This window comes from Doryrhamphus excisus, chromosome 22, assembly GCF_030265055.1.
Source record: "Doryrhamphus excisus isolate RoL2022-K1 chromosome 22, RoL_Dexc_1.0, whole genome shotgun sequence".
Classification (NCBI taxonomy): domain Eukaryota; kingdom Metazoa; phylum Chordata; class Actinopteri; order Syngnathiformes; family Syngnathidae; genus Doryrhamphus; species Doryrhamphus excisus.
The window spans coordinates 10,002,380-10,030,197 of NC_080487.1; the positions used below are offsets into that span (position 1 = coordinate 10,002,380).

General features: G+C 41.3%; 1 protein-coding gene across 4 annotated transcripts; it reads left to right on the plus strand.

Moving 5' to 3' along the window:
* Positions 1-2,375: 2,375 nt before the first annotated feature.
* On the plus strand, positions 2,376-27,818 carry erbb2 (erb-b2 receptor tyrosine kinase 2). 4 transcript variants are annotated; one of them, XM_058061367.1, is made up of 27 exons: positions 2,376-2,609; positions 12,040-12,191; positions 12,313-12,496; positions 12,574-12,714; positions 14,373-14,438; positions 14,523-14,638; positions 14,721-14,862; positions 14,951-15,079; positions 16,241-16,382; positions 16,486-16,559; positions 16,734-16,824; positions 17,997-18,199; positions 18,305-18,434; positions 18,514-18,604; positions 19,186-19,340; positions 19,429-19,476; positions 19,555-19,693; positions 19,766-19,888; positions 20,903-21,001; positions 21,075-21,260; positions 22,822-22,977; positions 23,728-23,803; positions 23,878-24,024; positions 24,183-24,280; positions 25,514-25,705; positions 25,780-26,170; positions 27,270-27,818. In XM_058061367.1, exons 1-27 carry the CDS (start codon positions 2,537-2,539, stop codon positions 27,614-27,616), a joined length of 3,891 nt encoding a protein of 1,296 aa, XP_057917350.1. In that variant the 5' UTR covers positions 2,376-2,536; the 3' UTR covers positions 27,617-27,818. The 4 variants fall into 4 exon arrangements, with proteins under 4 accessions (XP_057917350.1, XP_057917352.1, XP_057917351.1 ...); XM_058061369.1 differs by having other exon boundaries at positions 25,783-26,170; XM_058061368.1 differs by having other exon boundaries at positions 18,308-18,434; positions 25,777-26,170.

Sequence of the window (27,818 nt, forward strand, 5' to 3'; positions counted from 1 at the left end):
GTGTCATCGCACCTGAACTCATGTATTCTTTATTTTTAAAGGTATATACTAGCTATTCGTTTGAAAAGCATAAAATGAGAATGAGCGGGACAATCGATGTTGAGGATAAATATTGTAGACATATACAAATCATACATTTTTTATACAGTTGGCCATTTTGAAATGGGTAATTGTTAGAAATGATGTTGGCGGGGACAAGTCATGATGGACACTTCTATAAAAACAATGCTTATCCTCAAACAATTTGAGGATACTTTATTAAAAATCATTAATTTCTATTAATGAGAAATTAATTTCACCCCATTAATATGGGTTATGATTCCTCCGAAATGATATTGCATTGTTGTTTTCTTTTTTTTTTTTTACTTTCTATACATGGTGTCTCTCCAAAAAGTAGCCGCTAAAGTTACAACTGAATATTTTCATGAATTTTTTTATTATTTGCACATGCACATGTTTGTGTGCATTATTTGCAATTTGTCCACAATTATCCACAATTTTCTTCAGTCATGCATGTTATTATGCAATAAATTGTGCTATGGACCAGTCCAGGGTGTACATTATGATTGATTATGTGATTATAAGCGGCATAGAAAATATATGGATGGATATTCAATTGTACTTTTAGTGCTACTTTTTGGAGAGGCTGCTTTTTTAATACACCCTGTACATTCGACAGTTTCCTTACTTAATACTGCCCCCTAGCAGCCATCCTGTGCACTACAATCACTGCCTCCACTTCACATACAGTAATATACAGGATTTCCTCCAAGAAATAAAATATTCTTTATTCATAAAGGATGTTGCTCAATTGTGTGATTTCTTTTTTAGTATTAAAAAAATTACCTTTTATTATGGTATGACTCAGGTGGTTGTGGGTTCGATTCTTATTTATAAGGATCTTGATACACAGGGATTTTGCAGCTAAAAGCAGATATGTGAGCTCCATATTTGCATACAAGGAAGTGACTACTCGTTCCCTGTAGATATGTGTACTATATTGGACTTTAACCCTAACCCATGGGGGTGGGGTGGGGGAGACCACTGGGGAGACTGGGATGAATGGACTTCATTCTTCCTCCTACTTCTCATTTGTGACAATGGAGTGGAGGGTATGACAAAAAGTGAAAGGGGGTGCAGCATCGGTAAAAAAAAAAATAGTGTAGGAGCTATTTAGTGTGTTCCTAGGTTTCTAATATCTGTTGATTTATTTTTTGTTATTGTTGTTTTGTTTGGATTACTTGATAATATTATCTTGTTATTTATTTGTTTATTGATCATATTTTGTTGGGGTTAATTAGTAGTTTATTTGTGGGTTTATTTAATTGGATTTCTTAATTTTTATTTTTCTGCACAAAATAAGATGAAAAATAAATAAACAAATCAAGAATAAAGAAAATCAATAAATCAGTAATAAATAAATATAATAATAATAATAATAAAACGGCAAATAATAAAAACGTAAGAAACCACATATAGTTGGTGGGTAGACAAATTATTTTTTTCAGATTAAAATGAACAAAGCATTATTAGAGCCCTGTAGACATGACAAAACACGACTATAGTCACATTTATACTCTTTTTATTTACAACATATTGCGCAACTGCAGGGTCTTGAGACACATGCTAACTCGCAAACTAGAGAGCTAGCGACCTAAACGATAGCCTTCAAGTTATTTCCTTTAAACTTAAATAACCAAAAACTTACCACTTCCACACGGATAGGGAGGATAACTATTAACAGTTATTTAACCTTTAACACGAACATTAATCAAACGTAATAATTTTTTTCTGGGTACATGATACCATACAGCATCCATATCTAACATTAAACTTTCATATCAAGGCGGGGGCCTCAAAGTAGTGTCCTGCGGGCCACATTTGGCCCGCGGGCCGCGTGTTTGAGACCCCTGGTTTGAATTAAGTTTATTTTGGAAATTGCCACTACATATAGCTATTACAGTTTGTCACCTGGGATAGGCTCCATCTCACTCATAGCCCTAATGAGGATAAGTGGCATACAAATGAGTGTCAGCTTTTGTAATGACTCATTAGATTGTGCAAGTGGACATAATGTACACAGTAACAACACAATAATAACATACTTTGCCTATTGATAATGTTACTTTAAAAGTTAAAAATATGCGGGGACTTATTAAGGGCACCATTAACAAAATAAACTCTGATGAAATAAAAAAAAAGCATATAAAGTAAATAAAGTTTAAGAAAAAGTTAAGTAAGTTTGAAATGAGGGCGGGCTTGTCACGAGCGGCCACTCCCCTTTCAGGCCTTCACGGGAGCGCGCCTCAAACCAGTCTTGCGCGTGCCTACACGCTTTACTACCAACAGGCACGGAATTCCAGAGAGGAAGTTCGAGATTGTGAGGGGTGGTAGTGGAAGTGGCGGTGGGTGGGGGGGAGAGAAGTCACGAAACAGACGAGTTCCTTCAACGTGTGACAGCAAAACCGCTCGAAACCGGGAAAGGCGAAACGAACGCGAGAGAGAGCCCACTTCGGAATATGGACAAGAGGCGCTGATGGAGGCGGTGAGAAGTTTGCAGTTGATCTGGGCCGTGCTGCTCGCAGTGACGGGCTCGTTGGCCAGAGAAGGTGGGTGACTTTAGAAGCCTTTCTCGTATTCACAACACGACTTCAATACACTCCACGTCTAAAAAAAAAACTACAAATTTGAGTGAATTTCTTTAGTCCAAACTATTGAATATTTAAATAAATGGCACGTTCGCCTCCACGCGCTCATCTAAAATGTCTGGTGACGCGCTAATTAACCGGAAGTATCACACCTGTCACCAACAAAACAAAAAATTCCGTTTAACCTCTTACTTTTGTTGTAACTTGAGTCCAGTGTGTAAATATATACAGTATATACACACACAAACAACGGTGAATAGTAGTAACAGAAGGCCAGGTAACAAATATGAGAACCTGCTTTGCAACTTTAGGCTGTCTGTCTCGTGCAGGCGGTAAACTAGCTAGCTAGCTAGCTAGCTATCTAAACAAAAACAACAACAACAACAACCAGTGCATTGTGTGGCAGAGGATCATGACTATGTCAATTATTCACTAGTGGCTCCAAAAGGGAGGACATTGTTTCACACTTGTATGCCAGCCAGTGTGAGGAGAGCTAACTGACCGCGCAAACAAGTGCATCGTGATTGCAAAATTCTTGTTTGGTAGCTAATTAAATCATGTCTAAGTCGTTTCTATGTTGTGCATAATTGATGGGCCTTGCAACTCAGAGGTTGTTTCTTTTGAGATTGCATTATTAGTGTAATGGCTGATCCATGCAGTTTGTATAAAGCAGTGTTTTTCGACCTTTTTTGAGCTATGGCACGTTTTTTTTTACATTGGAAAACATCACTAAGTCTATAGGAGGAACGAGCTAGGTGTTGCCACACGGTCCACACAGTCTTTACACCACGGACACTCGACAGTAGCCATGTTTACATGAGGAGTTTTTGTCTTTCCGAATGACTTTTCCGGAAACAATGGTATACATGCAAAGGAATATTCCAATCTCTTGTCTACATGCGTCGCTATAATCAACCAGAATAGTCAATGGGGCATGCCCAGTAAAACGTAAACACCAACATCACGTGATACCGACTTTCACGAGTTGTTCTTTCACTTGTTGGAATAACTCCGTATTGCCAGTTTTTCGTTTGTCCAGTCTTGAAATTTAGTTTGGATCAAAAACAAACTTTGCTAGTCCAGTGCCGATTGCTGGCCTCCATTTTTAAAACTGAAGAACGTCTGGAGCTGCGTGTTACGTCATATCTGAGCATGCGATATGATAAATTTAACCAGGAAAGGATCAAATTCAAGCTTGCTAATATTTTATAATTCAACTCTGTACATGTTTTATATAGATATATATTTTCTTTTGACTTATGAATGGCATATAGAAGGGTTTAGATTCTGTTCCACAGATGGCGCTAATTCACACAAAAGCTGCTTGCCAAACGCCAATAAAGTACAGAAGAAGAAAAACGCACCCTGACAACTTTTCGTTTGAGCGGGTACAAGATACCTCAATCGGATTGGGGAAAGGAATATTCCACCCCTGTTAATCCAATTATATATTCATTCGGATTGGCACTATTCTTTCAGAATGAGGCGTTTACTAAGGTTAAATTCTTTCCGTTTGAGCAAATAAAACAAATGCAATTGGAATATTTGGGTCCACGTATACATGGATATTGACATAATATTTGCAAATGATGATTAATAAATGTTAATTATAAAAAGTGATATTGGATAATTCCTCACGGCACACTAGTGTGTCGCGGCACAGTGGTTGAAAATCACTGGTATAAAGTGTGTGTTCATGGCTGAGCTGGAGCCTATTCCGGCGAGAGGCGGGGTACAACCTGGACTGGTCGCCAGCCAGCACATATAGACAAACAACCATTCACACTCACATTCATACCTACGCACAATTTGGAGTCACCAATTAACCTAGCATGTTTTTGGAATGTGGGAGGAAACCGGAGTACCCGGAGAACACACACATGCACGGGAAGAACACGCAAACTCCACACAGAGATGGCCGAGGGTGGAATTGAACCCTCGTCTCCTAGCTGTGAGGTCTACGCGCTAACCACTCGATCACTGTGCAGCCTAATTTAAGCTTCACATGCAAAAAAGAAAGTGATAATACAAATGTGTCAAATGTCATGTCAGCGCACCAATTACGAGTAGTACTTTTCGTTAAACCTGATAAGTTATAACACACAGGGATTGTTTAGTTTTGTCTTCCATGGTGTTCCCCATGGATCAATCCAAAGACCACCGTTGTTTTGTTGCTTATTGAGTTCACTTGTCCACATCAAATACACATTTCCAGACTATGATTCCGATATTACAAGGGTTCAATCCCACCCTCGGCCATCTCTGTGTGGAGTTTGCATGTTCTCCCCGTGCATGCGTGGGTTTTCTCCGGGTACTCCGGTTTCCTCCCACATTCCAAAAACATGCTAGGTTAATTAGCGACTCCAAATTGTCCATAGGTATGAATGTGAGTGTGAATGGTTGTTTGTCTATATGTGCCCTGTGATTGGCTGGCCACCAGTCCAAGGTGTACCCCGCCTTTCGGCGGAAGACCGCTGGGATAGCAGTAGAGAATGAATGAATCAATGAAGAATGTTTAAGTTGCACGGCAGTCGAGTGGTTAGCGCGCAGACCTCACAGCTAGGAGACCCAAGTTTCCACCCTCGGCCATCTCTGTGTGGAGTTTGCATGTTCTCCCCGTGCATGCGTGGGTTTTCTCCGGGTACTCCGGTTTCCTCCCACATTCTAAAAACATGCTAGGTTAATTAGCGACTCCAAATTGTCCATAGGTATGAATGTGAGTGTGAATGGTTGTTTGTCTATATGTGCCCTGTGATTGGCTGGCCACCAGTCCAGGGTGTACCCCGCCTCTCGCCCGAAGATAGCTGGGATAGGCTCCAGCACCCTTGCAGGGATAGGCGGTAGAAAATGAATGAATGATTCCGATATTAACCACGAGGCCATGGGGCGGCTGCTTTGGCTGTCATGTAAGCCAGTGCATGCAGATGCTTTTGGATTTGAGGCAAATGTTTGAAAATCAATACGACTAAAAGCACTTTTCATAGAGGTTAGTATGACACGTTCATACTTAAATCAATAACATTGATTAATCTTACCATGCATCACCAATTGGATGAAGGCTGTCTGTTTTCATTAGTTGGCAGCTGAAATTGGTGTCATTTTGAAAAATAACCATTGCACACATTGTGACACACCAAACAAATCCGCGCTGTTGTCGGGGAACTGGTTGGTGCACTTTAGTCCACAGTGTCAATGTTCAGTATGAGCACCGTCAAGAGGCTGTTATCACTTTCTGCTCGGTCGAATACACAACATTAGCCGCACAATCCAGTGCGATTCAATACCAGAGCTGTATCACCTGTGTCACCTGTACAAAGATGGCAATGAAGTCGCTTCATGTGCTTGTCCCACTTCAGTGCTTCCATTTAAGTGAAGTCACTGCGTAGTGATTAAGTTCTGCTGAAGTCGGCCGCACTTTCACGTTAAGCCGGCCAGCCATGACTCACTCAGTCTAGACGACATGTTAGTAATCTAACAGCTGAGGAAGGGGCCATGGTGTTATCAGACCTTGGCGGAAACCAACTAGGGTTGGACAATATGGACTTGGCATGTATCAATATTTATCATATGATCAATGGAGTGCTGTACTAAAAGCTACAAATATTAACCAGTATAATTAAATACACGTGTCTCAAGTTGTAAAGCATTTCTAACGTTCTATGTAATATAATATAAGGTAGGAAGATGTAGTCACCCATGCAATTCCAACTGCATATGTAAGATTTTTTTTTATCACACTCTTATGTTTACATCAGGGGTCTCAAACACGCGGCCCACGGGCCAAATGTGGCCCGCAGGACACTAGTTTGAGGCCCCCGCCTTGATATGTGTATATATATGTGTTGTTACTGTGTACATTATGTACACTTGCACAATCTAATGAGTCATTACAAAAGCTGACACTCATTTGTATGCCACTTATCCTCATTAGGGCTATGAGTGAGATGGAGCCTATCCCAGGTGACAAACTGTAATAGCTATATGTAGTGGCAATTTCCAAAATAAAATTAACTTAAACCAGGGGTCTCAAACACGCGGCCCGCGGGCCAAATGTGGCCCGCAGTTCACTAGTTTGAGGCCCCCGCCTTGATATGAAAGTTTAATGTTAGTGCGGCCCGCGCAAGTTTGATATGGATGCTGTATGGTATCATGTACCCAGAAAAAAATTATTACGTTTGATTAATGTTCATGTTAAAGGTTAAGTAACTGTTAATAGTTATCCTCTCTATCTGTGTGGAAGTGGTAAGTTTTTGGCTATTTAAGTTTAAAGGAAATAACTTGAAGGCTACCGTTTAGGTCGCTAGCTCTCTAGTTTGCGAGTTAGCATGTGTCTCAAGACCCTGCAGTTGCGCAATATGTTGTAAATAAAAAGAGTATAAATGTGACTATAGTCGTGTTTTGTCATGTCTACAGGGCTCTAATAATGCTTTGTTCATTTTAATCTGAAAAAAATAATTTGTCTACCCACCAACTATATGTGGTTTCTTAAGTTTTTATTATTTGCCGTTTTATTATTATATTTATTTATTTATTACTGATTGATTGATTTTCTTTATTCTTGATTTGTTTATTTATTTTTCATTTTATTTTGTGTAGGAAAATAAAAAGTAAGATATTTGAGAACAGTGGAATGTTTTATCAGAGCTTTTATTGTAGAAAATTGGAACCAAAGCGAAGTTTTTTTTTGTTTTTTTTTGGAAAACCTGATGCGGCCCAGTCTCACCCAGACCCAAGCTCCAGTGGCCCCCAAGTAAATTGAGTTTGAGACCCCTGGATTGCATAGTTAGACGGCAAACGGGTGCAAGAATAAACAGGCTTCCCGTTGTCTTTCACTTTGAATTTGCACATAGTCATCAGGCATTGGAAAACGCTTCTTACATTAAAGCGGTAAAACGCGCTGAAAATATACTCATCCAGCTGTAGATAAGATAAGATATGCCTTTATCCGTCCCTCAGTGGGGAAATTTGCATTTACAGCAGCAGAGAACAGAATCAGTTAAGCAGTACAAAATACACAATATAAAAATAAACAATATAAACAACCCAAGTATTAACAATTTTACCCGGGGTTATATACAAATACAGTTTGCAAGATAATATGAAATATATGACCAGTATGTACATGATATAATCTTGCAGTCTAGTCACACAGACGCAACCGCATGAGCATGCTAAACTAGCTACCCTGCTAGATTACATTCACGCTCCGTAAGAGTAGGTTCTGTCAACTTTTGCCGATATTTATTGCCATTTTAGTTCAACAACTCTGCTTTTAACCATTTGAAATGATCATTTATACTGGTATAAGTAATGTTCTTATAATTGGAAGAATTTATACCAGTATATAAAAATTATTGCCCAACCCGACTTGAAACTACCGTATATGCGTTGAATTTTGATCACACTCTTAGACACACCTTCCAGTACATAAATGCTCTAATTCTATCTGCGCTCTTTATTTTTTTGTAAAAGAAAGAGGACGGGGTATTAATCAGAAGCTTTTTAAACATGTAATAATGATTTTGAGTGCATGAGAAAGTGGAATGGAAGACATAACTGTGTCATTAGGCCTGTCACGATTGTCAATAAAACCATGAAATGAGCGCTAAATAAAAACAAAGTCGATAATTTTGCCGGCCTCAATATATTGACATGTGCATGGATGTTTATTTCCCTCTCACTCATCTCTACCACACAAGCTACTTCAGGAGGTTGCCTACAGCCACAGCTGTTAATACTTTTGACCTGTTCCTAATTGGAGACCCCAGTGGTTATTCCAGTTTATAGACCAATTGATAATCAATTGAATAGAGGTGTTAATTGGGCACATACGCTGTATAAGTTCTGTAAGTAGAAATGCATGGTAATAAAAATAAATAATAAAATAAATAAAAATACAGGCATGCATCTGCAATGTGAAAGTGAGGGATGAGCTGAGAAATAAACCAAACCTCATTAGATTGTGCCGGTTTCTCTAATGTTTTGGCAGTGGTTTATTTTGTTCTACTTCCTTGTGTTGGTTTAGTTTCACATTCATTTACTATTCAACAATTTGCACTCTGTCTGAACCTTTTGATACAATCCATCTATTTAATGTCAAATGCAGCTGCTCCCACACAGCAGTAGTAAATGTGCATCTTTTGTGTGTGTGTGTGTATGTGTGTGTGTTATGTGCAGCAGAATGCCAGTTGTCTTTGTGATGGTAATCTTAACATGACAGAGGGCATGAGTGAGGACTACTTTTATGTAACTCCAGTCTTGTTCAGATCCTGTTCAGCTTGTCTGTTGAGCAACACATGTTTTTATTTTTTTTCTCTCTCTCCCCCTTTCTCGGCCGCAGAGTGAAGGGAGAAAAATGTTCACAGAGGCGGGAAGTAATCTCAGCGTTGAAACGGTTCAATGTAGTATTAATCGTGAAGGTCATTTAAACTTAATAGAAAGTCCTGTCGGATCAACTTGTTCTGTTTGTGGAGCTTTTAAAGGGATCTGGACCACTAAGCCCAGCGGCCAGATGATCTTTGTTGTTACCTTGTCTCGATGTGTCACACTGCTACGTTAGCGCCATTGCCGTCTTGTTTATCAACTCACTGCGCACACAACCATGCATGTGGACCGGCACGTCACCACACTAAAGGTGTGGTTATAAGCTTCACTGGAACTTCCACTGTACTAGTTATCAAACTTTAGTGCCACAATAACACTATTAACAAGCTTTTTTGGATTTTATTACCTCTGGCTGCACCTGCAATGGTGATTATATGTTGATATTTTTAAAAGACGATTAAAGACACACCTTTTTAATCAGGCTTTGAACTAATATTTTAAACTTTTCTTAAGTTTTTATCTTTTTAGTCCTATTTTATGCTCTTAGTCCTTAGCTTTTAACTGCAGTATTTCCTCAGAGGGGGTCCTCCACACTGAGGGTGTGCTGTCCTTGGGTCCCTTGGGGGTTCCTCCCTTTGGTGTGGGGGGTCCGCCCGTGTGTCGGAGTCGGGGGGGGCCCGGGTGCTTGTCCCCCCATGGTACGGCCTGCGGCTCCTCCCAGTGTGGACGGCCCCAAAGGTGGCATTTCCTTGATCCTCAGTGCTAGGCAATGTCTCCCCACTGTGTGTGATGGTGTGTGTGTGTCTAGTATAGAGGGTGGGAGGGAGGGGGTTTCTTTTTAATTGTGGTAATTGTTTTTAATTCTCTAAAGCACTTTGTGTTGCATGTCCTTGCAGGAAAAGTGCCCTACAAATAAAGTTGATTTGATTTGAAGTTGATATCTTTCAGAAATCCAATGACACAGTGGATTATTAAAATGCCAAAAAATTAAATAGTATAACATATTTTTTCCAGGGCAGGTAGCCAGCTCCCCATAATGCATTGCTCACAGACTCAGGCATTGCTTAAGGGACTTTCGTTGAACGAACAATGACAAAACAAGAGAAGAAGAAACTGAGAAGGAGCTTAGCGCACAATGTAGAAATAGAAAATGCACTTGGTTGCATACACTTTGTATATACATATATATACGTATAAATATATAAATACATCTCTTAGTGACTTAATTATTAGATTTTACAAGTAAAATACTTTATTCTGATGTCATCGCTCAAGCACTGGAATTGTCATTTGACACAAGTTGTGACGAGTGGGTGTGTATTTTTGGCGGCTTTACTGTCCACCCTGGCGGCATTTGCTGCGGTGACAGTGGTTTTCCCGTCAGGTTTAAAAGGGCCCTTCCATACTATTCGGACCTGCTCGGTGATCTGCATGACTTGAGCCCTTAATGTGTTATTAAAATCTTATCACACATCCCAACAATGTCTCTAAAAGAAGGGACGCAGATAGCACCAAGTGGTGGTGGGCTCCAGCAGGAAAAGTGGCTTAGACTATTGAGGGGCTGTTGGAAGCCTGCCAGAGGAAGTCATTTATAACCTCAGAGAAAAGGAGGAGGAGGGACCCTCCACTGTATGACTGCACACTAAAGCATGGGAGCTATGCGTGTATATGTGAACCCCCAACCTGCTGTGGATTGTAATGTTGTATGACCCTGGAATGTAGTACTGCTATGTGACACACTATGGGGCATCTCAGCACATTGAGACCAGTGGAAAATAGATATGAATAAACATATACATGGTAATGGTAATGGTAATGGTTTTATTTCATTTGAACATGCATCAGATTACAATTGAATGCATCACATAATCAGTTCACAGTTCCACATGTCCAAAAGGAGTAGGAAGAAGCAAAGCTTATTAAATCCTACCCCTCCATCTGGTACTTTTACAATCAGTAACTGTTACATTTGTTCACTTCCTGCTTTCCTAATATAGTTGAAGGTTTTTTTTGGCATGTACTGAAGTATGAGGTGATATGACCATACAATGACATAATGGGTACCATAGTAACTGTCAATATAGTGATATATTGTGCGCACTATATTGTGCGTTAAGGTCATATATATCACTATATTGACAGTTACTATGGTACCCATTATGTCATTGTATGGTCATATCACCTCATACTTGGTACATGACAAAAAAAACCTTCAACTATATTAGGAAAGCAGGAAGTGAACAAATGTAACAGTTCCTGCTTTCCTAATATCATTTAATTTAAAAAATGTAATTACATTTAATTACATTTTTTTAAATTTAATTTAATTTTTGTCACATACCGAAGTGCGAGGTGATATGACCATACAATGACATAATGGGTACCATAGTAACTGTCAATATAGTGATATATATATATATATATGGTACTTTTACAATCAATAACTGTTACATTTGTTCACTTCCTGCTTTCCTAATATAATGTAATTGAAAAAAAAATTACATTTAATTAATTATTTTTTTAAATTTAATTTTTTACCATCCAATGACATAATGGGTACCATAGTAAGTGTCAATATAGTGATATATATATAGCACATCATGACTGGTTCAAGACTCTTCATCCTTGTATTTAGCAAACATCAACTGCTTGTATTGTTTCTTGAATTGGCTCATCGTTGTGCATTGTTTGAGGGTCTTACTCAATCCATTCCATAGTTTGATTCCACATACTGAAATGCTATGGCTTTTTAACGTAGTCCTAGCATAGAAGTGTTTCAAATGTACTTCTTCCCTGGGATCATATTTCTCCTCTCTTGTAGAGAAGTATTGGATGACATTTTTAGCTAATTGGTTATTTTTAGCCGTATGCATTATTTTAGCTGTTTGAAGATGAACTATATCAGCAAGTTGAAGTATTTGTATACATTGCATATTGTTTGTGTGTGTTATTGTAATATGTATAATTGTATGTATTTTAAAAGTGAAGTAGGAATGGCCATTTAATTTCTCTCATCACAAATGTAAACACATAAGTAATGGTAATGGCTTGGTCATCTGTGTTGCAGTATGCCTGGGAACAGACATGAAACTGGCCCTGCCTTCTAGCTTGGGAAACCACTACGAGACATTAAAGCTGCTCTACACTGGCTGCCAGGTCGTCCATGGAAACCTGGAGATCACGCACCTTCACGGACAGCCCGACCTCTCCTTTCTACAGGTGTTCATTCATTTATCACTTAGTGAACGAATGCAAAAGTCATGTACATGTAGATGTCAAGCCCTTCTACTGTTACACTCTTATTTCATAGTCACCTTTTAACTGTTTCCTGTTTATCTAGGGGATTGTGGAGGTACAGGGCTATGTGCTGGTGGCCCATGTATCAGTGAGCCTACTGCCTTTGGACAACCTTCGGATTATCCGAGGCAGTCAGCTGTACAATTCCAGCTATGCTCTGGTGGTGCAGGATAACACTCAGGGTGAACAGGGTGGACTCAGGACACTTCGACTCCGTAGCCTCACAGGTTAGGGAAACCGAAACTGCCCTTTCAGACCTGTTTCAATTGAATTCAACTTCATTTAAATAACTCTCCCTGTGCAGAGATCCTATTGGGCGGGGTCTATATATGGGGGAACCCCAATCTCTGCTTTCCTGAGCCCGAGAACATTCAATGGAGGGACACTTTGGACGAACAGAACATCCATGCCAAGCAGTACCGACTGCAACCTCGGGCTTCGAACTGTGAGCATATCATTTTGATATTCTTCAACCATTTTTAACATGAAACTTTTCCAAAACTTGTCTTAAATTGTCCAAACTTTTTTCCACCGAGTGCTACATACAGAATAATTGCAGGATGGGGGGTTCCTTGACACATTTTGTGCATAATAGCAACGTATACATGGACCCAAATATTCCAATTCCATTCGGGTTATTTGCTCAAACGGAAAGAATGTAACCTTTGTATACAGCTCATTCCGAAAGAAAAGTGCCAATCCGAATGAATATATAATGGGATTCCCAGGGATGGAATATTCCTTTCCCCAATCCGATTGAGTTATCTTGTACCCGCTCAATCGGAAAGTTGTCAGACTGCGGTTGTTTTTCTTCTTCTGTTGTTTATTGGCGGTTGGCAAGCAGCTTTGGTGTGCATTAGCACCATCTGTGGAACAGAATCTAAACCCTTCTATACGCCATTCACAAGTCCACTTTTATTAAAAAAGAAAATACATATCTATATAAAACATGTGCCGAGCTTAATTATAAAATATTAGCAAGATTGAACTTTATCTTTTCCTGTTTCCGGGTGCGTTCTTTCAGCAAATGCTGAGATATGACGTAACACGCAGCTCGAGACGACGTTTGATTTAAAAAAAAAATGGAGGCGAGCAATCGGCACTGGACTGCTAAGGAAAGTTTGTTTTTGATTCAAACTAAATTTCAAGACTGGACAAAGGAAAAACTGGCAATACGGAGTTATTCCAACAAGTGAAAGAAAAACTGGAGGAAGTTGGTATCACGTGATGTTGGTGCTTTACTGCGCATGCCCCATTAGCCACGTTTACATGAGGAGATTTTCCTCTTTCCGAATGGAATTTTTTCGAATGACCAGAAAACAGTGTATACATGGAAAGGAATAATCCAATCTCCTGTCTACATGCACCGCTATAATCAAACGGAATAGTCAACGGGGCATGCGCAGTAAAACGTACACAACATCACATGATTCATCGAAGATGGCGGACGAGAGTGTGATTACCACGTTTTTTGGGACAGTTGCTACACTTTTTTTTTTTTTAAAGCAGCAACTTGTTCAGTTCTTTTAAAGTTTGTATCAAAAACAAACTTTCCGCTGTAGTCCAGTGATGACTGCTCACCGCCATTTTCAAAACCTGAGAGACGTCTGCGTGTTACGTCACAGCTGAGCATGCGCTGAAAGTACGCAGTCTGACAACTTTCCGTTTGAGCGGGTACAAGATACCTCAATCGGATTAGGGAAAGGAATATTCCACCCCTGGGAATCCGATTATATATTAATTTGGTTTGGCACTTTTCTTTCGGAATGAGGTGTATACAAAGGTTACATTCTTTCCGTTTGAGCAAATAACCCGAATGGAATTGGAATATTTGGGTCCATGTAAACGTAGCTATTGACTATTCTGGTTGATTATAGCGGCGCATGTTGGAATATTCCTTTCCATGTATACCATTGCTTTCGGAAAGATTCCATTCAGAAAGAGAAAAACTTGGCTAGTGATGCACAAGCTTCACTAGCTTGTGTCATAGGTGACAAATTAGCGCAATATCTAATAACATGCCGAGGGGCAATACACGACTGCGGGTCAAAAATGGCCTCCAGGCCGCACTTTGGACACCACTGACTTCTTTTACTAAAACAGGTCCAAGTTGCGCACCTGCATGTAAGAACAGCTGTTGGGGCGAAACCGAACAAGACTGTCAAACATGTAAGTTATGTCCAACCCTTATACTGCACAGGCACCATTTTTGTATCCTAGCATAACTGCTCATTGGTCCACTTTTGCCTCCAGTGACGCGTATTAGTTGTGCATCAGGCTGCCAGCGGTGTAAAGGCCCCCTGCCCAATGACTGCTGTCACATGCAATGTGCCGCCGGATGCACGGGACCCAAAGATTCAGACTGTCTGGTAAATAGGAAAACAGTCCTTCGAAACAACATGTTAGATTCCCCGCCTCAGTAATTGTGAGTCGTCTGCGTCTTCCTCGCAGGCGTGTCGACACTTCAATGACAGTGGCGTGTGTAAAGACAACTGTCCCCCGCCCACCATCTACGATCCCGTCACCTTTCAGACCAAGCTTAACCCAGACAAGAAGTTCAACTTTGGAGCCACTTGTGTAAAAACATGTCCCTGTGAGAAGAAACTCCTTCAAGAAATAATCAACACGCCACTTTGCAGCTATTGATTAATAACGACCCGTTCTCCCTTTCTTATCTTTAGATAACTATCTGGCGATGGATGTAGCGTGCACATTGGTTTGCCCCAAAGCCAACCAGGAAGTCATCATCTCCCATCCTAATGGGGACGAGACACAGAAATGTGAAAAATGTGAAGGGGACTGTCCCAAAGGTGGGGACTGACTTTAGTTAGTTGACTTAATTCTGCTTGACTTAACTCGTAACTTTTTTTTTTTTTTTTTTGCAAGCAATTACATTTTTTAATCAGATTAATAAAAGTTAGGTACTATTTTACTCCAGACAAATTTCAACACAAAACAAACTTACAGATATTAATTATTGTTATACATACAGAAGATGATGCAAAAATACAGTAAACCTCAGATATATCGGACTCGGATATATCGGAAATTCGCTCACAACGGACAGATAAAAAAAGAACCAATTTTTCTGTAATGCATTTCCAATAAAAATTCATTGCATATATCGGATTTTTTATAACGGATTTTGCCTATTTCGGACAAAATCTCCAGTCCCATTCCAATGCATTTCCATTAAATTTCCCTCGCATATATCGGATGGCCGCATCGTGGCGCTCCGATTCACCGAATCGTGACAGGCCGCTATACGACGTCATTTGCAGCGTTTGCAGCGTTGCCTGTGCGTCCAGGTACATTGGAAACATAGTCAAGGAAGTGCCTTTTTATAACGGATAAAATCCGATTTACGCATATACCGGATGTAAATCCGATATATGCGTAAAACGGACATTTTCCGGTATACGCATATAACGGATTTCGCTTATATCGGACAAAACCAGTGGGAACAATTGAATCCGATATATCCGAGGTTTACTGTAATTACAAAATGAAAAGTGAACATTTAACATCACTTTTAGCTAGTTTTGCAAAGAAAGGGAGGGTGGAACGGAGCTTGAGTTTGGAGGGCATTCTCTTTTTTTGACAGTTATTAAAAAGTAAAAGCATTTTTAACATTTTACTCACTGAAAAAATGGATGGACAAGAGTGCATTTTTGCAGACTTCATTGCTTTAAATGTACTGTATGTGCCTTAAAGGCTGCTGTACTTAAAGGTAAGTATTGCCAGATTTTGTCTTGGGTCTTGATCCAAGATGGCTCTGTATACAAACCAAGCACAAATACTTTTTTTTTTTTTGTTATGCCCCACATTGTACGCTAACCAAGCAGGTGAATGCAGCCATGGCAACATTTTTGCAAAAAAAAAAACCTTGGATGTTAACCAAAAAAACTCTAACCAGAGCAGACGTTAACCTTAAAGGCTGCTGTACTTAACTCGTAACTTTTAATTTTCAGTGTGTTATGGTCTGGGTATGGACAACCTCGGCGTCATGGACAATCACGGCGTCACCATGGTAACGTCTTCCAATGTAGCGCAATTCAGTGCTTGTAAGAAGATATTTGGAAGTCTGGCTTTCCTCCCTCAGAGCTTTACTCGGTAAGTCGTGTCCTCTGTAGTTTTCAAATATAAGACCGAATGCAAAAAGCCGGAAATGAGTCTTGATTTCAACTTTTAACTCTGAAACGTTGATGTCATGAAGGGACGCCGCTGCCAACACATCCGGCCTGACTCTCGAACAGCTAAGTGCCTTCAAGAACCTGGAGGAGATTACAGGTATTGAGCATGGTTGATCAGTTTGTACTTTTTAAAAGATAAAACAAAGATAAACAGTTCTGCTACTTTGACATATTTGACACAGAGTTATTATTTGCGCAGCAAAGCATGAATACAGAGATTGTTGGCTCTGCATTGTGTACATTGTATCTTCATTTGGATTTTGCTGTGCAGGTTATTTGTACATCAGTGCTTGGCCAGAAGACTGGACTGACCTGTCTGTGTTTGAGAACCTGAAGGTGATCCGAGGCCGGATGCTCTACAAGTAAGATTCTGTCTGTCAGTTAACACAGATGACAGTGCTACATTAGTGCATACATTTCTTCATATACGGAAATGTACTATAAAGACAAAAGATGAGACACAGAAAAATGAAAACAGTTCAAATGGAAGAGGAAAATATGAGCTGGAAACCTCATCATATACAAATATACAACATAAGGTGGCCAGAAATATTTCAATGTTGAACAAAGCAAAATATGGGCTAATAACTATAAAAGCAATCTTCACTCGCTAAATGTACTGCAAAAAAGGCCAGTAAGGATAATTCATAATTCCGCCTCCAGAGAACATACTAACTCCTTATTTCTAAAATCACAAATACTTGAACCAGTCATGATGTGCTGTATATATATCACTATATTGACACTTACTATGGTACCCATTATGGCATTGGATGCTCATATCACCTCGTACTTTGGTACGGGACTAAAAATTACAAATTTTTTAAATTTTTAATAAAAAAATTTTTACATTTTAAATAAAAAAAATTAAAATTAAAAAATGTTTAAATTAAAAAAAAATACATTTAAAATAAAAAAATTAAAATAAAAACAATTTAAAATAAATAAAACAAAACTAAATTATTAAACTATATTAGGAAAGCAGGAAGTGAACAAATGTAACAGTTACTGATTGTAAAAGTACCAGATGGAGGGGTAGGATTTAATAAGCTTTGCTTCTTCCTACTCCTTTTGGACATGTGGAACTGTGAACTGATTATGGGATGCATGTTCAAATGAAATAAAACCATTACCATTACCAAATAAATACAAGCACCCCGCATCCCAAACATTATCACTATCTGTGTCACTGCGTGCCACTGATCTGATTCCTTGTCTGTTCTTTCTTTCTCTCTCTTTAACCTCTGTGTTTCATTTGAGCCACGGTCAGGGTTATAAAGGCTAATTATTAGCCAGCGTAGCTGCTTTTACAGGAAACATGCAGCTGCCAGGACAAAAGTAACCGTCAGTGTGGATGAGGACAGGAACAACACGTACAAACTAGGTCATAGCAAGTGTAAATAAATAGCAATCTTGTTTTTTCTTCCCTTTACTTTTCATGACCGTGTGTCTCAACAATGCTGTGTCATAACGCATTTCACATCATGTAATTAATTGGAAAATATTTTTTTTTTAAAAATCTCTTTTATTTCAGGGGTGTGTTTTCCCTAGCTGTTCAGAATCTGCACATCCAGTCTCTCGGATTGCGTTCACTACGCAGCATCAGCGGAGGTCTCATCTTGTTGCATAACAACTCTCAGCTATGCTACACTAACTCACTGCCATGGAAGAGCCTCCTCCATCCCACCCAGGGTCCCCACTATATCGTCAACCGCAACCAAGACCCACAACTTTGTGGTGGGTAAACGCATTTGTACAATATGTTAATAATGCTTTAAGTTATGCCAATATTTTTGACGTGGCTGAAGCAGCATTTCTGAAGGTTACTTTCTTATGTTTCAGAAGCCGAGGGTCGTGTTTGTCACCCGTTGTGTGACGGCGGCTGTTGGGGACCGGGGCCCAGCCAGTGTGTATCCTGCAAGACTCTCCAGCGTGGCACCGAGTGTGTCAAGCAGTGTGACCTCAATCAGGGGTCAGCAATATAACGAATAAAAACTAAATGCTGCTGCTTGTTTGCTGCCTGTTGAATTATAATATTGTTTGTCTTGCAGGCCGGTACGAGAGTACATCGATGGATTCTTGTGCGTCGCCTGCCATGCAGAGTGCCGACCTCTTAATGGCTCTGTCTCTTGTTCCGGCCAGGTGAGACAGGAAGGAGACACAGAAACAGTCCCGAAATGTCCAAACATTATAGTTAAACGGATCTACAGTAAACCTCGGATATATCGGATTCAATTGTTCCCACTGGTTTTGTCCGATATAAGCGAAATCTGTTATATGCGTATACCGGAAAATGTCCGTTTTACGCATATATCGGATTTATATCCGGTATATGCGTAAATCGGATTTTATCCGTTATAAAAAGGCACTTCGTTGACTATGTTTCCAATGTACCTGGACGCGCAGGCAACGCTGCAAACGCTAGCGGCCTGTCACGATTCGGCGAATCGGAGCGCCACGATGCGGGGGAAATTTTGCGAGGGAAATTTAATGGAAATGCATTGGAACGAGACTGGAGATTTTGTCCGAAATAGGCGAAATCCGTTATAAAAAATCCGATATATGCGATGAATTTTTATTGGAAATGCATTACAGAAAAATTGGTTCTTTTTTATCTGTCCGTTGTGAGCGAATTTCCGATATATCCGAGTCCGATATATCCGAGGTTTACTGTATATAAAACATGCATACATATAGCGACGCAAAACATATTCTATCTGCAGGGTCCAGACCAGTGCACAGAGTGCCAGAACTTTCAGGACGGCGACTCTTGCGTGGATCACTGCCCCAGCGGCGTCAAGGAGGATCAACAGACCGTGTGGAAGTACAGCAATGCCACAGGACACTGTTTGCCCTGCAACACCAACTGCACCCTATCGTGAGTGGACACACCCAAGCAACACTGTAAGGACACTTTGTACACACTGCAGGAACAATCTTCACTCCCGGTGTTTTTTTTGGTTCAGCTGCACTCAGATGGACGAGAGAGGCTGCCCCATTCACACCAAGACAGGGTCTGTTTGCATAAAAAATAAAATAAAAATAATTACTGGGAAGTAATGAGTAATAAAAGCTTTTTTTTATCTGTGCAGACCAGCCACAACTATCGCAGCTGCCGTGGGTGGCGTGGTGCTATTTTTCATCCTGCTGGCTCTGCTCATCTTCTACCTGAAGAGGCAGAAGAAACTGAAAAAGAAGGAAACAATGAGAAGGATCCTGCAGGAGCACGAGGTGGACACCAAGCACTAAAATGAAATGTGACGGAGATGAAGTGTTTACTAATGGAAGAATGTGCTTTCACAGCTGGTGGAGCCTTTGACACCCAGCGGGGCTTCACCCAATCAGGCTCAGATGCGCATCCTAAAGGAAACAGAGTTAAAAAAGCTCCGGGTTCTGGGCGCTGGAGCTTTTGGTACCGTTTACAAGGTTGGTGGTATATTTAAATTAAAGTAGCACCACCCACAGTTTGCGTGTTTTGGGTTAATGTTAGCAAAATGTTACATCAGATTGCAGTTAGCGTACAATATGGTGGACATCTTTTCAAGTTATTAATACACCGTGTGAATCCAACTGTATTCTTCATCTATCAACGCATATCTAACATCCTCTTAGCATCCTTAGCTTGATAACAAAATGGCAACCGGAACCAGAAGTCGGTTATCTTGCGGTTATCTTAGTGTTTTTCTTATGGTGGAGTCATGAACGCTGGCCTTAAACTGCGGCAACAGAGGCCTGCAGTTCTTTAGATGTTGTTGTGGGGTCTTGTGACCTCACTGCTGCGCTCTTTGGGTACTTTTGCTTGACTGGCCACTCCTGGAAAGGTTCACCACTGTTCCATGTTTTTGCCATTGGTGGTTAATGGCTCTCACTGTGGTTTGCTGGAGTCCCAAAGCATAGGAAATGGCTTTATAACCTTTTCCAGACTCATTCATTCATTTTCTACCGCTTTTTCACATATAGACATATAGACAAACAACCATTCACACTCACATTCATACCTATGGACAATTTGGAGTCGCTAATTAACCTAGCATGTTTTTGGAATGTGGGAGGAAACCGGAGTACCCGGAGAAAACCCACGCATGCACGGGGAGAACATGTAAACTCCACACAGAGATGGCCGAGGGTGGAATTGAACCCTGGTCTCCTAGCTGCGCGCTAACCACTAGACCGGCGTGCCGCCCCCTTTTCCAGACTGATCGATCAAATGCTTCTCAGCTTTCTTTTTGGGGGTTGTTTCATTTTAAAACTGCACTTGGGGTTCAGTTGTGTTGTCATTAACACATTTTTGAAACATTGAACATAAAAAAAAAATATTAGGAGGGGGCAAACACTTTTTCCACACCACTGTATGGATATTTTCTGCATGTAAAACTATGGAAACGTGTACAAATCTTTCATCATTGGATCATTATTTACATATTTTGACTCATTCTGCAGGGAATCTGGACTCCTGACGGGGAAAATGTGAAGATACCGGTAGCCATCAAGGTTTTAAGAGAGAACACCTCACCAAAGGCCAATAAAGAGATCCTTGATGTGTGTATTGTATATCAAACCATAAGAATCCCATTTGCAGACTATTTCAACATTTTGTCTCGTCTTTCCCCAGGAAGCGTACGTGATGGCAGGTGTGGCCAGTCCGTACGTGTGTCGTCTACTGGGCATTTGTTTGACGTCTACCGTGCAGCTGGTCACTCAGCTAATGCCGTACGGTTGCCTCCTGGACTACGTCAGGGAGAACAAGGACCGCATCGGCTCCCAGTTCCTCCTCAACTGGTGTGTCCAGATTGCTAAGGTAACCTTATCCATTACATAACATTATTTTTTAATGCACAAGACTAGACTCACACAAACTAAAAGCAGGTCTAAAAACTTCAAGGTAGGGCTTAACAAGAAGAAACTGATGTTTGAGTTGGTCACCTGTTCAGACACAGTCTCAAGTTCTTGTTTTTTAAAGCACAATATTAGACACATGCAATCCAGAAAATGATATATAAATGTTACACTTAGGGGGGAAAAGTGGGCTAATAAATTGACAATAAAAGCACAAATACTGCGGATTTCAGAAAACAACATGTGGATTGATACAGCACTCGACAAGAAGCAATGAAGTCGGTAAAATTAAATAATAATAAAAAAAATCCAAACATTTTTACAACTATAATGATGAAAATGGTAATATTAATGATGATTATAATAATGGTGATAATAATAACAATAATAATGGTAATAATGATACAAATTATAACAATAATGATAATAACAATAATAATAATATTCCAATAATAATAATAACAGGGGAAAACAAGACTGTGGCATGAACATGATTATATTTTGCTAAAAGGGGTTTATAAGCTTTTGCTTCAGCCTACTCCTTTTGGGCTTGTGATCAGATAGTTGAATACAAATGTAAATAAAGGAAAGTTATATTTTGATTGATGTAAGAAATGCACTGTAATGTTTCATACATTTGCCCAAAAAAAAGAACCTTATTACAATTTACGTTAATTAGTTGAATGGAATGGAATGGAATGGAATGGCCTTTATTGTCATTATACAAGATGTACAACAAGATTGGACAGCTTCTCCTTTCAGTGCAGTAGTCAAGTTAAAAAAAAAGTATATAAAAGTAGAGTAAAAAAGACAATTTAACAAGATATATACAAGATATCCAAAATATACACATAGTATTGCACAGGAGCATATGCAGGAGCAGACATATTGCAGATATATTAATTTTAGTGCAATGATAAATGGGTCATAGTGCAAATAATGACTGGTGTATACAGATGAGTGAAGTCACATATGAGTGTATTGTATTGGGTTGTTAAATAAATAAATATGATTGAGATAGTAACAGAGGCAGTGATGGAAATATTGCACATTTGTGCACATTAGTTTCAGAGGGCCGAGTGGCTAGCACGTTGGCCACACAGATTGGAAAGATATGAGTTATCAAGTATTTATGCTTGAAAATGCTTCCAACATGATTTTTTAATATATTTTGAGTGGCGAGGGACCACTGTATAGTATTTTTCAACAATGTTAAATAAGTCTCATCATGTTAACCAAGTATACCTAGTAACTCTACACTTGTCCAATGTAATAGATGACTTGTATCACATACAACAACAGAGGCAGGACAGCAGTGTTAACACAGTGCTAACATTACAAACACATTTTAACAGCCATATCAATATCATATCAATATCATGCCAGGTTAGTCTACTCACTGAAAACAAACTAATGATCAAACTTACAAACTGTGTGAAATGTGTTTTTCTCATGTTTGGTAGTTCAATGGGAACTATCTGTCTTCCTCGACATTGAATGGTGGTATCATTTTCTTGACATAGGGGATGAACTATCTTGAGGAGGTGCGCCTCGTCCACCGAGATTTGGCAGCCCGAAATGTTCTGGTGAAGAACCCAAACCACGTGAAGATCACAGACTTTGGCTTGGCCCGCTTGCTTGATATAGACGAGACAGAATATCACGCAGACGGGGGCAAGGTAAAGTAGCATCGCCGTTAGCCTTTTTAAAATGTCTAATATTTACTGCACGGTGGAGAGTGGTTTAGCACACAGGCCTCACAGCTAGGAGACCCGAGTTCGATTCCGCTCACCAGCACCTCTGTGTGGAGTTTGCATGTTCTCCCCATGCACATGTGGGTTTTTACCGGGTACTCCGGTTTCCTCCCACATTCCAAAAACATGCTAGGTTAATTGGCGACTCCAAATTGTCCATAGGTATGAATGTGAGTGTGAATGGTTGTTTGTCTATATGTGCCCTGTGATTGGCTGGCCACCAGTCCAGGGTGTACCCCGCCTCTCGCCCGAAGACAGCTGGGATAGGCTCCAGCATCCCCCGCGACCCTCATGAGGATAAGCGGTAGAAAATGACTGAATGTTTACGTTTAGCACGGCGGAAAGTGGTTAGTGTATAGGTCTCACAGCTAGGAGACCCAAGTTTAATTCCACCCTCGGCCATCTCTGTGTGGAGTTTGCATGTTCTCCCCGTGCATGCGTGGGTTTTCTCCGGGTACTCCGGTTTCCTCCCACATTCCAAAAACATGCTAGGTTAATTGGCGACTCCAAATTGTCCATAGGTATGAATGTGAGTGTGAATGGTTGTTTGTCTATATGTGCCCTGGGATTGGCTGGCCACCAGTCCAGGGTGTATCCCGCCTCTCATATGAAGACAGAGGAGGTGAGAATAAGCAGTAGAAAATGAGTGAATAATATTTCCCACTCTGCTTTTAGGTCCCAATTAAATGGATGGCATTGGAGTCTATCCTACACAGGAAGTTCACACATCAAAGTGACGTATGGAGCTATGGTTAGTGTCTTTCTCCGCTGAATACAAATACACTAGTCGCAGTCAAAATGACTTAACATTTTGTACCCCATCAGGAGTGACGGTGTGGGAACTGATGACGTTTGGCGCTAAACCGTATGACATGATCCCTGCAAGAGAAATCCCAGATGTTTTGGAGGGGGGAGAGCGACTGCCACAGCCTCTCATCTGCACCATCGATGTCTATATGATCATGGTTAAATGTTAGTACTGTACCTCATACTGTATGGTTTAGTTACTTGAGTTGGGCATGGACAAAAACCAAAAGACAAAATATCCATGAACTGCCATAAGGGGTAAAAAAAAAAAATCCCCACATTATCACTCATTGTTATTTTTCTCGTGTCACTTTGATTGGAAGGTTGGATGATCGACCCTGACAGCCGACCCAGATTCAAAGACCTGGTGAATGATTTTTCCACCATGGCTCGTGATCCACCTCGCTATGTAGTCATCCAGGTATGTATAGAACAAGATGTTTTGTTCTTATGTAGAAATTAAGAGTGAATGAAACAAGATGGCGGCACGGCGATCGAGTGGTTAGCGCGCAGACCTCACAGCTACGAGACCACGGTTCAATTCCACCCCCGCGACCTTGTGAGGATAAGCGGTAGAAAATGAATGACTGAATGGACAAAAGACAAGAAAAAAGCAGAAATAACTAAATACAGTTTTTTTTATAGGCTGCACTTAGAATGAGTGGTTAGCACGCAGGCCTCACAGCAAGGAGACCAGGGTTCGATTCCACCATCGGCCAGCTCTTGACAAATATGTCAAATGTCATGTCAGTGCACCAATTACGAGTAGTACTTTTCGTTAAACCTGATAAGTTATAACACACTGCGATTGTTTTTAGTTTTGTCCTGCATGGTGTTCCCCATGGATCAATCCAAAGACCACCGTTGTTTTGTTGCTTAATGAGTTCACTTGTCCACATCAAATACACATTTCCAGACTATGATTCCGATATTACTAGGGTTCAATCCCACCCTCGGCCATCTCTGTGTGGAGTTTGCATGTTCTCCCCGTGCATGCGTGGGTTTTCTCCGGGTACTCCGGTTTCCTCCCACATTCCAAAAACATGCTAGGTTAATTGGCGACTCCAAATTGTCCATAGGTATGAATGTGAGTGTGAATGGTTGTTGGTCTATATGTGCCCTGTGATTGGCTGGCAACCAGTCCAGGGTGTACCCCGCCTCTCGCCCGAAGACAGCTGGGATAGGCTCCAGCAGTCCCCGCGACCCTCGCGAGGATAAGCGGTACAAAAAGAATGAATATAACATTTACAGGGCTGCAAGGTGGCGAGTGATTAGCGCGCAGGCCCCACAGCTTGCAGACCCTAGTTCGATTCCACCCTCGGGTATTTCTGTGTGGAGTTTGCATGTTCTCCCCGTGCATGCGTGGGTTTTTTCCGGGTACTCCGGTTTCCTCCCACATTCCAAAAACATGCTAGGTTAATTCAAATTGTCCATAGGTATGAATGTGAGTGTGAATGGTTGTTTGCCTATATGTGCCCTGTGATTGGCTGGCAACCAGTCCAGGGTGTACCCCGCCTCTCGCCCGAAGGATAGCCTATCCTATCCTGCGATAGGCTCCAGCACCCCCCGCGACCCTCGTGAGGATAAGCGGTAGAAAATGAATGAATGAATGAAACAAGATGTCTTTGCGGCGGCGGTGGCGGCGTGTTCACAGAACGACGAGCAGATGAGCCTGTCGAGCCCAGTGGACAGCCAGTTTTTCCGGATGCTTCTTGAAGAGGATGACAACAACATGAGGGAACTGCTGGATGCGGAGAAGTATCTGGTGCCTCAACCCAACCTTTTCCCCAGGGGTCAGGGAGACGGCGCCCATTCCAACGGGCCGTCCAGGCACCAATCCTACAGGGTGAGTGGCTCTTTTAGAAAATTCCATCTGTGGGTGTTGCAGATGTTCACGATTTCTGCGGAATCTCGCAGCAGCAGAGTCGGGATCAGGGCTTGGATGTCGAGCCACCCGTTCCCACGGCGGCCCCCCGGAGCATGTACTCCTCCCTCAGCACCCTGGGCCGCAATCAGTACCCGACCTTGCCAATCGGAGCCGGCACCGCCAACGGCACCTGGAGCCCTCACTACCCCACGCTGGCACGCAGCCCCTCCGCCGGCGGGCAGTCTGACTCGGTCTTCTTGGACGGGCCTCAGGATGACCCGTCGCTGCCGCCGGCCAGCCCAGGGCGCTACTGCAAAGACCCTACCTACGGGAGCCAGGGCGAGCTCGAGGTGGATGGGCCTAATGGCTTTCTTCATCCTCAACATCTTCATCACTCGCTGCCCAGACGAAGCCACGGCTACGGTCACAATCACGCCTTGCCAGGTGAGTGCCAAATACATCCTCAAGAGGTATATTATATTTATATATATATTTATATTAGGCCGTCCATAGGTATGAATGTGAGTGTGAATGGTTGTTTGTCTATATGTGCCCTGTGATTGGCTGGCCATAAGCGGGAGAAAATGAATGAATGAATGTAACATTTACAGGGCTGCACGGTTGTCGAGTGGTTAGCGCGCAGACCTCACAGCTAGGAGACCAGGGTTCAATTCCACCCTCGGCCATCTCTGTGTGGAGTTTGCATGTTCTCCCCGTGCATGCGTGGGTTTTCTCCGGGTACTCCGGTTTCCTCCCACATTCCAAAAACATGCTAGGTTAATTGGCGACTCCAAATTGTCCATAGGTATGAATGTGAGTGTGAATGGTTGTTTGTCTATATGTGCCCTGTGATTGGCTGGCCACCAGTCCAGGGTGTTTTATTTTTTATTTTTTATTTTTTTATTTTATTTTATTTATATATATTTATTTATATAGCACATTTTATAAACAGAGTATCCAAAGTGCTGCACAGACTAGTAAAATAAAAATATATAAAGGTACAAATTTAATTTAATCCAAAACTAAAAGATCAAATAAGAAATAAAATAGTAAAATAGATATTAAAATATTAAAAACAAGCAATAAAAGTATAAAAATAAAGCCAATTAAAATAAAAAGATAGTTCCATAGCTTGGGGCCAACCACAGAAAAGGCTCGGTCTTAGGCACCACAACTCGGAACTGTCTTTCGGACCTCAGTGACCGCGCTGGAGAGTAAATTTGGATGAAGTCCGAGATGTATTTGGGGGGCCAGCCCATTCGACGCCTTAAAAACAAACAATAAAATCTTAATAATCAATCCTAAAGCGAACAGGCTGGAATTGGGGTGATGTGCTCCCCCTTTTTGGTTCCTGTTAAAAGCCGTGCCACAGAGTTCTGGACTAACTAGTAAGCGGGTAGTTGGATCATGAATGGACAGATACCGTGGATGGATGACTGATGTATAGATGCACCCAGATGGGGTTGGCTCCAGCTCACTCTAACGAGGACAAGCTACTAATGGATAATCTTTGTACTTGTACTTTCATCTCCTACATATCCAGAGTACGTCAATCAGGAAGCTCACGAGCTCAAGCCCGAGCGACCCACCACGCTGCCTCGCAAAGTCTCCAAGGTGGATCGACGCCTCCCCAACGGCCTCACGTCCGGCCACAGCGTGGAGAACCCCAGGTACTTGGTCCCCGCTAACTCACCCGCTTTTGACAATCCATACTACCTGGACCTCGTGGCCAAGGCGAAAGCCGTCGCTGACGGTGCAGCAGCAGCAGCAGCGGACGACCAGGTGGAGCCCCAGCGAGAAATACCGAGGCAAGTCAATGGATTTGTCACACCCACTGCAGAGAATCCGGAATATCTGGGCCTAGCGGACACATGGAGTGGGCACACTTGAACTTTAAGGGAAGTGAAAGACGATATTTATGCGGCTGGGCGTGTTTTTTTGTTTTTTGGGCAATTGTGCAAGCAAGTCGGAAGGCATCCGGTCAGTCGCCGAATTAGAAGGTAACGACACACAGCAACTCCTCACATTCATTCGGTGTTCCTGGTGACATTTGTATTCCACAACCCACCCCCCCGTCCCCGTCTGTAAATAA

What these genes read in the sequence shown, in the direction of transcription:
- erbb2 (XM_058061366.1), top strand. Translation starts at nt 2,537, where the DNA reads ATGGAGGCGGTGAGAAGTTTGCAGTTGATCTGGGCCGTGCTGCTCGCA. An exon ending in TGAAGGGGACTGTCCCAAAG is followed by an intron (nt 15,080 to 16,240) that starts GTGGGGACTGAC and finishes TTTAATTTTCAG; the next exon opens with TGTGTTATGGTCTGGGTATG. An exon ending in CTCCCTCAGAGCTTTACTCG is followed by an intron (nt 16,383 to 16,485) that starts GTAAGTCGTGTC and finishes GATGTCATGAAG; the next exon opens with GGACGCCGCTGCCAACACAT.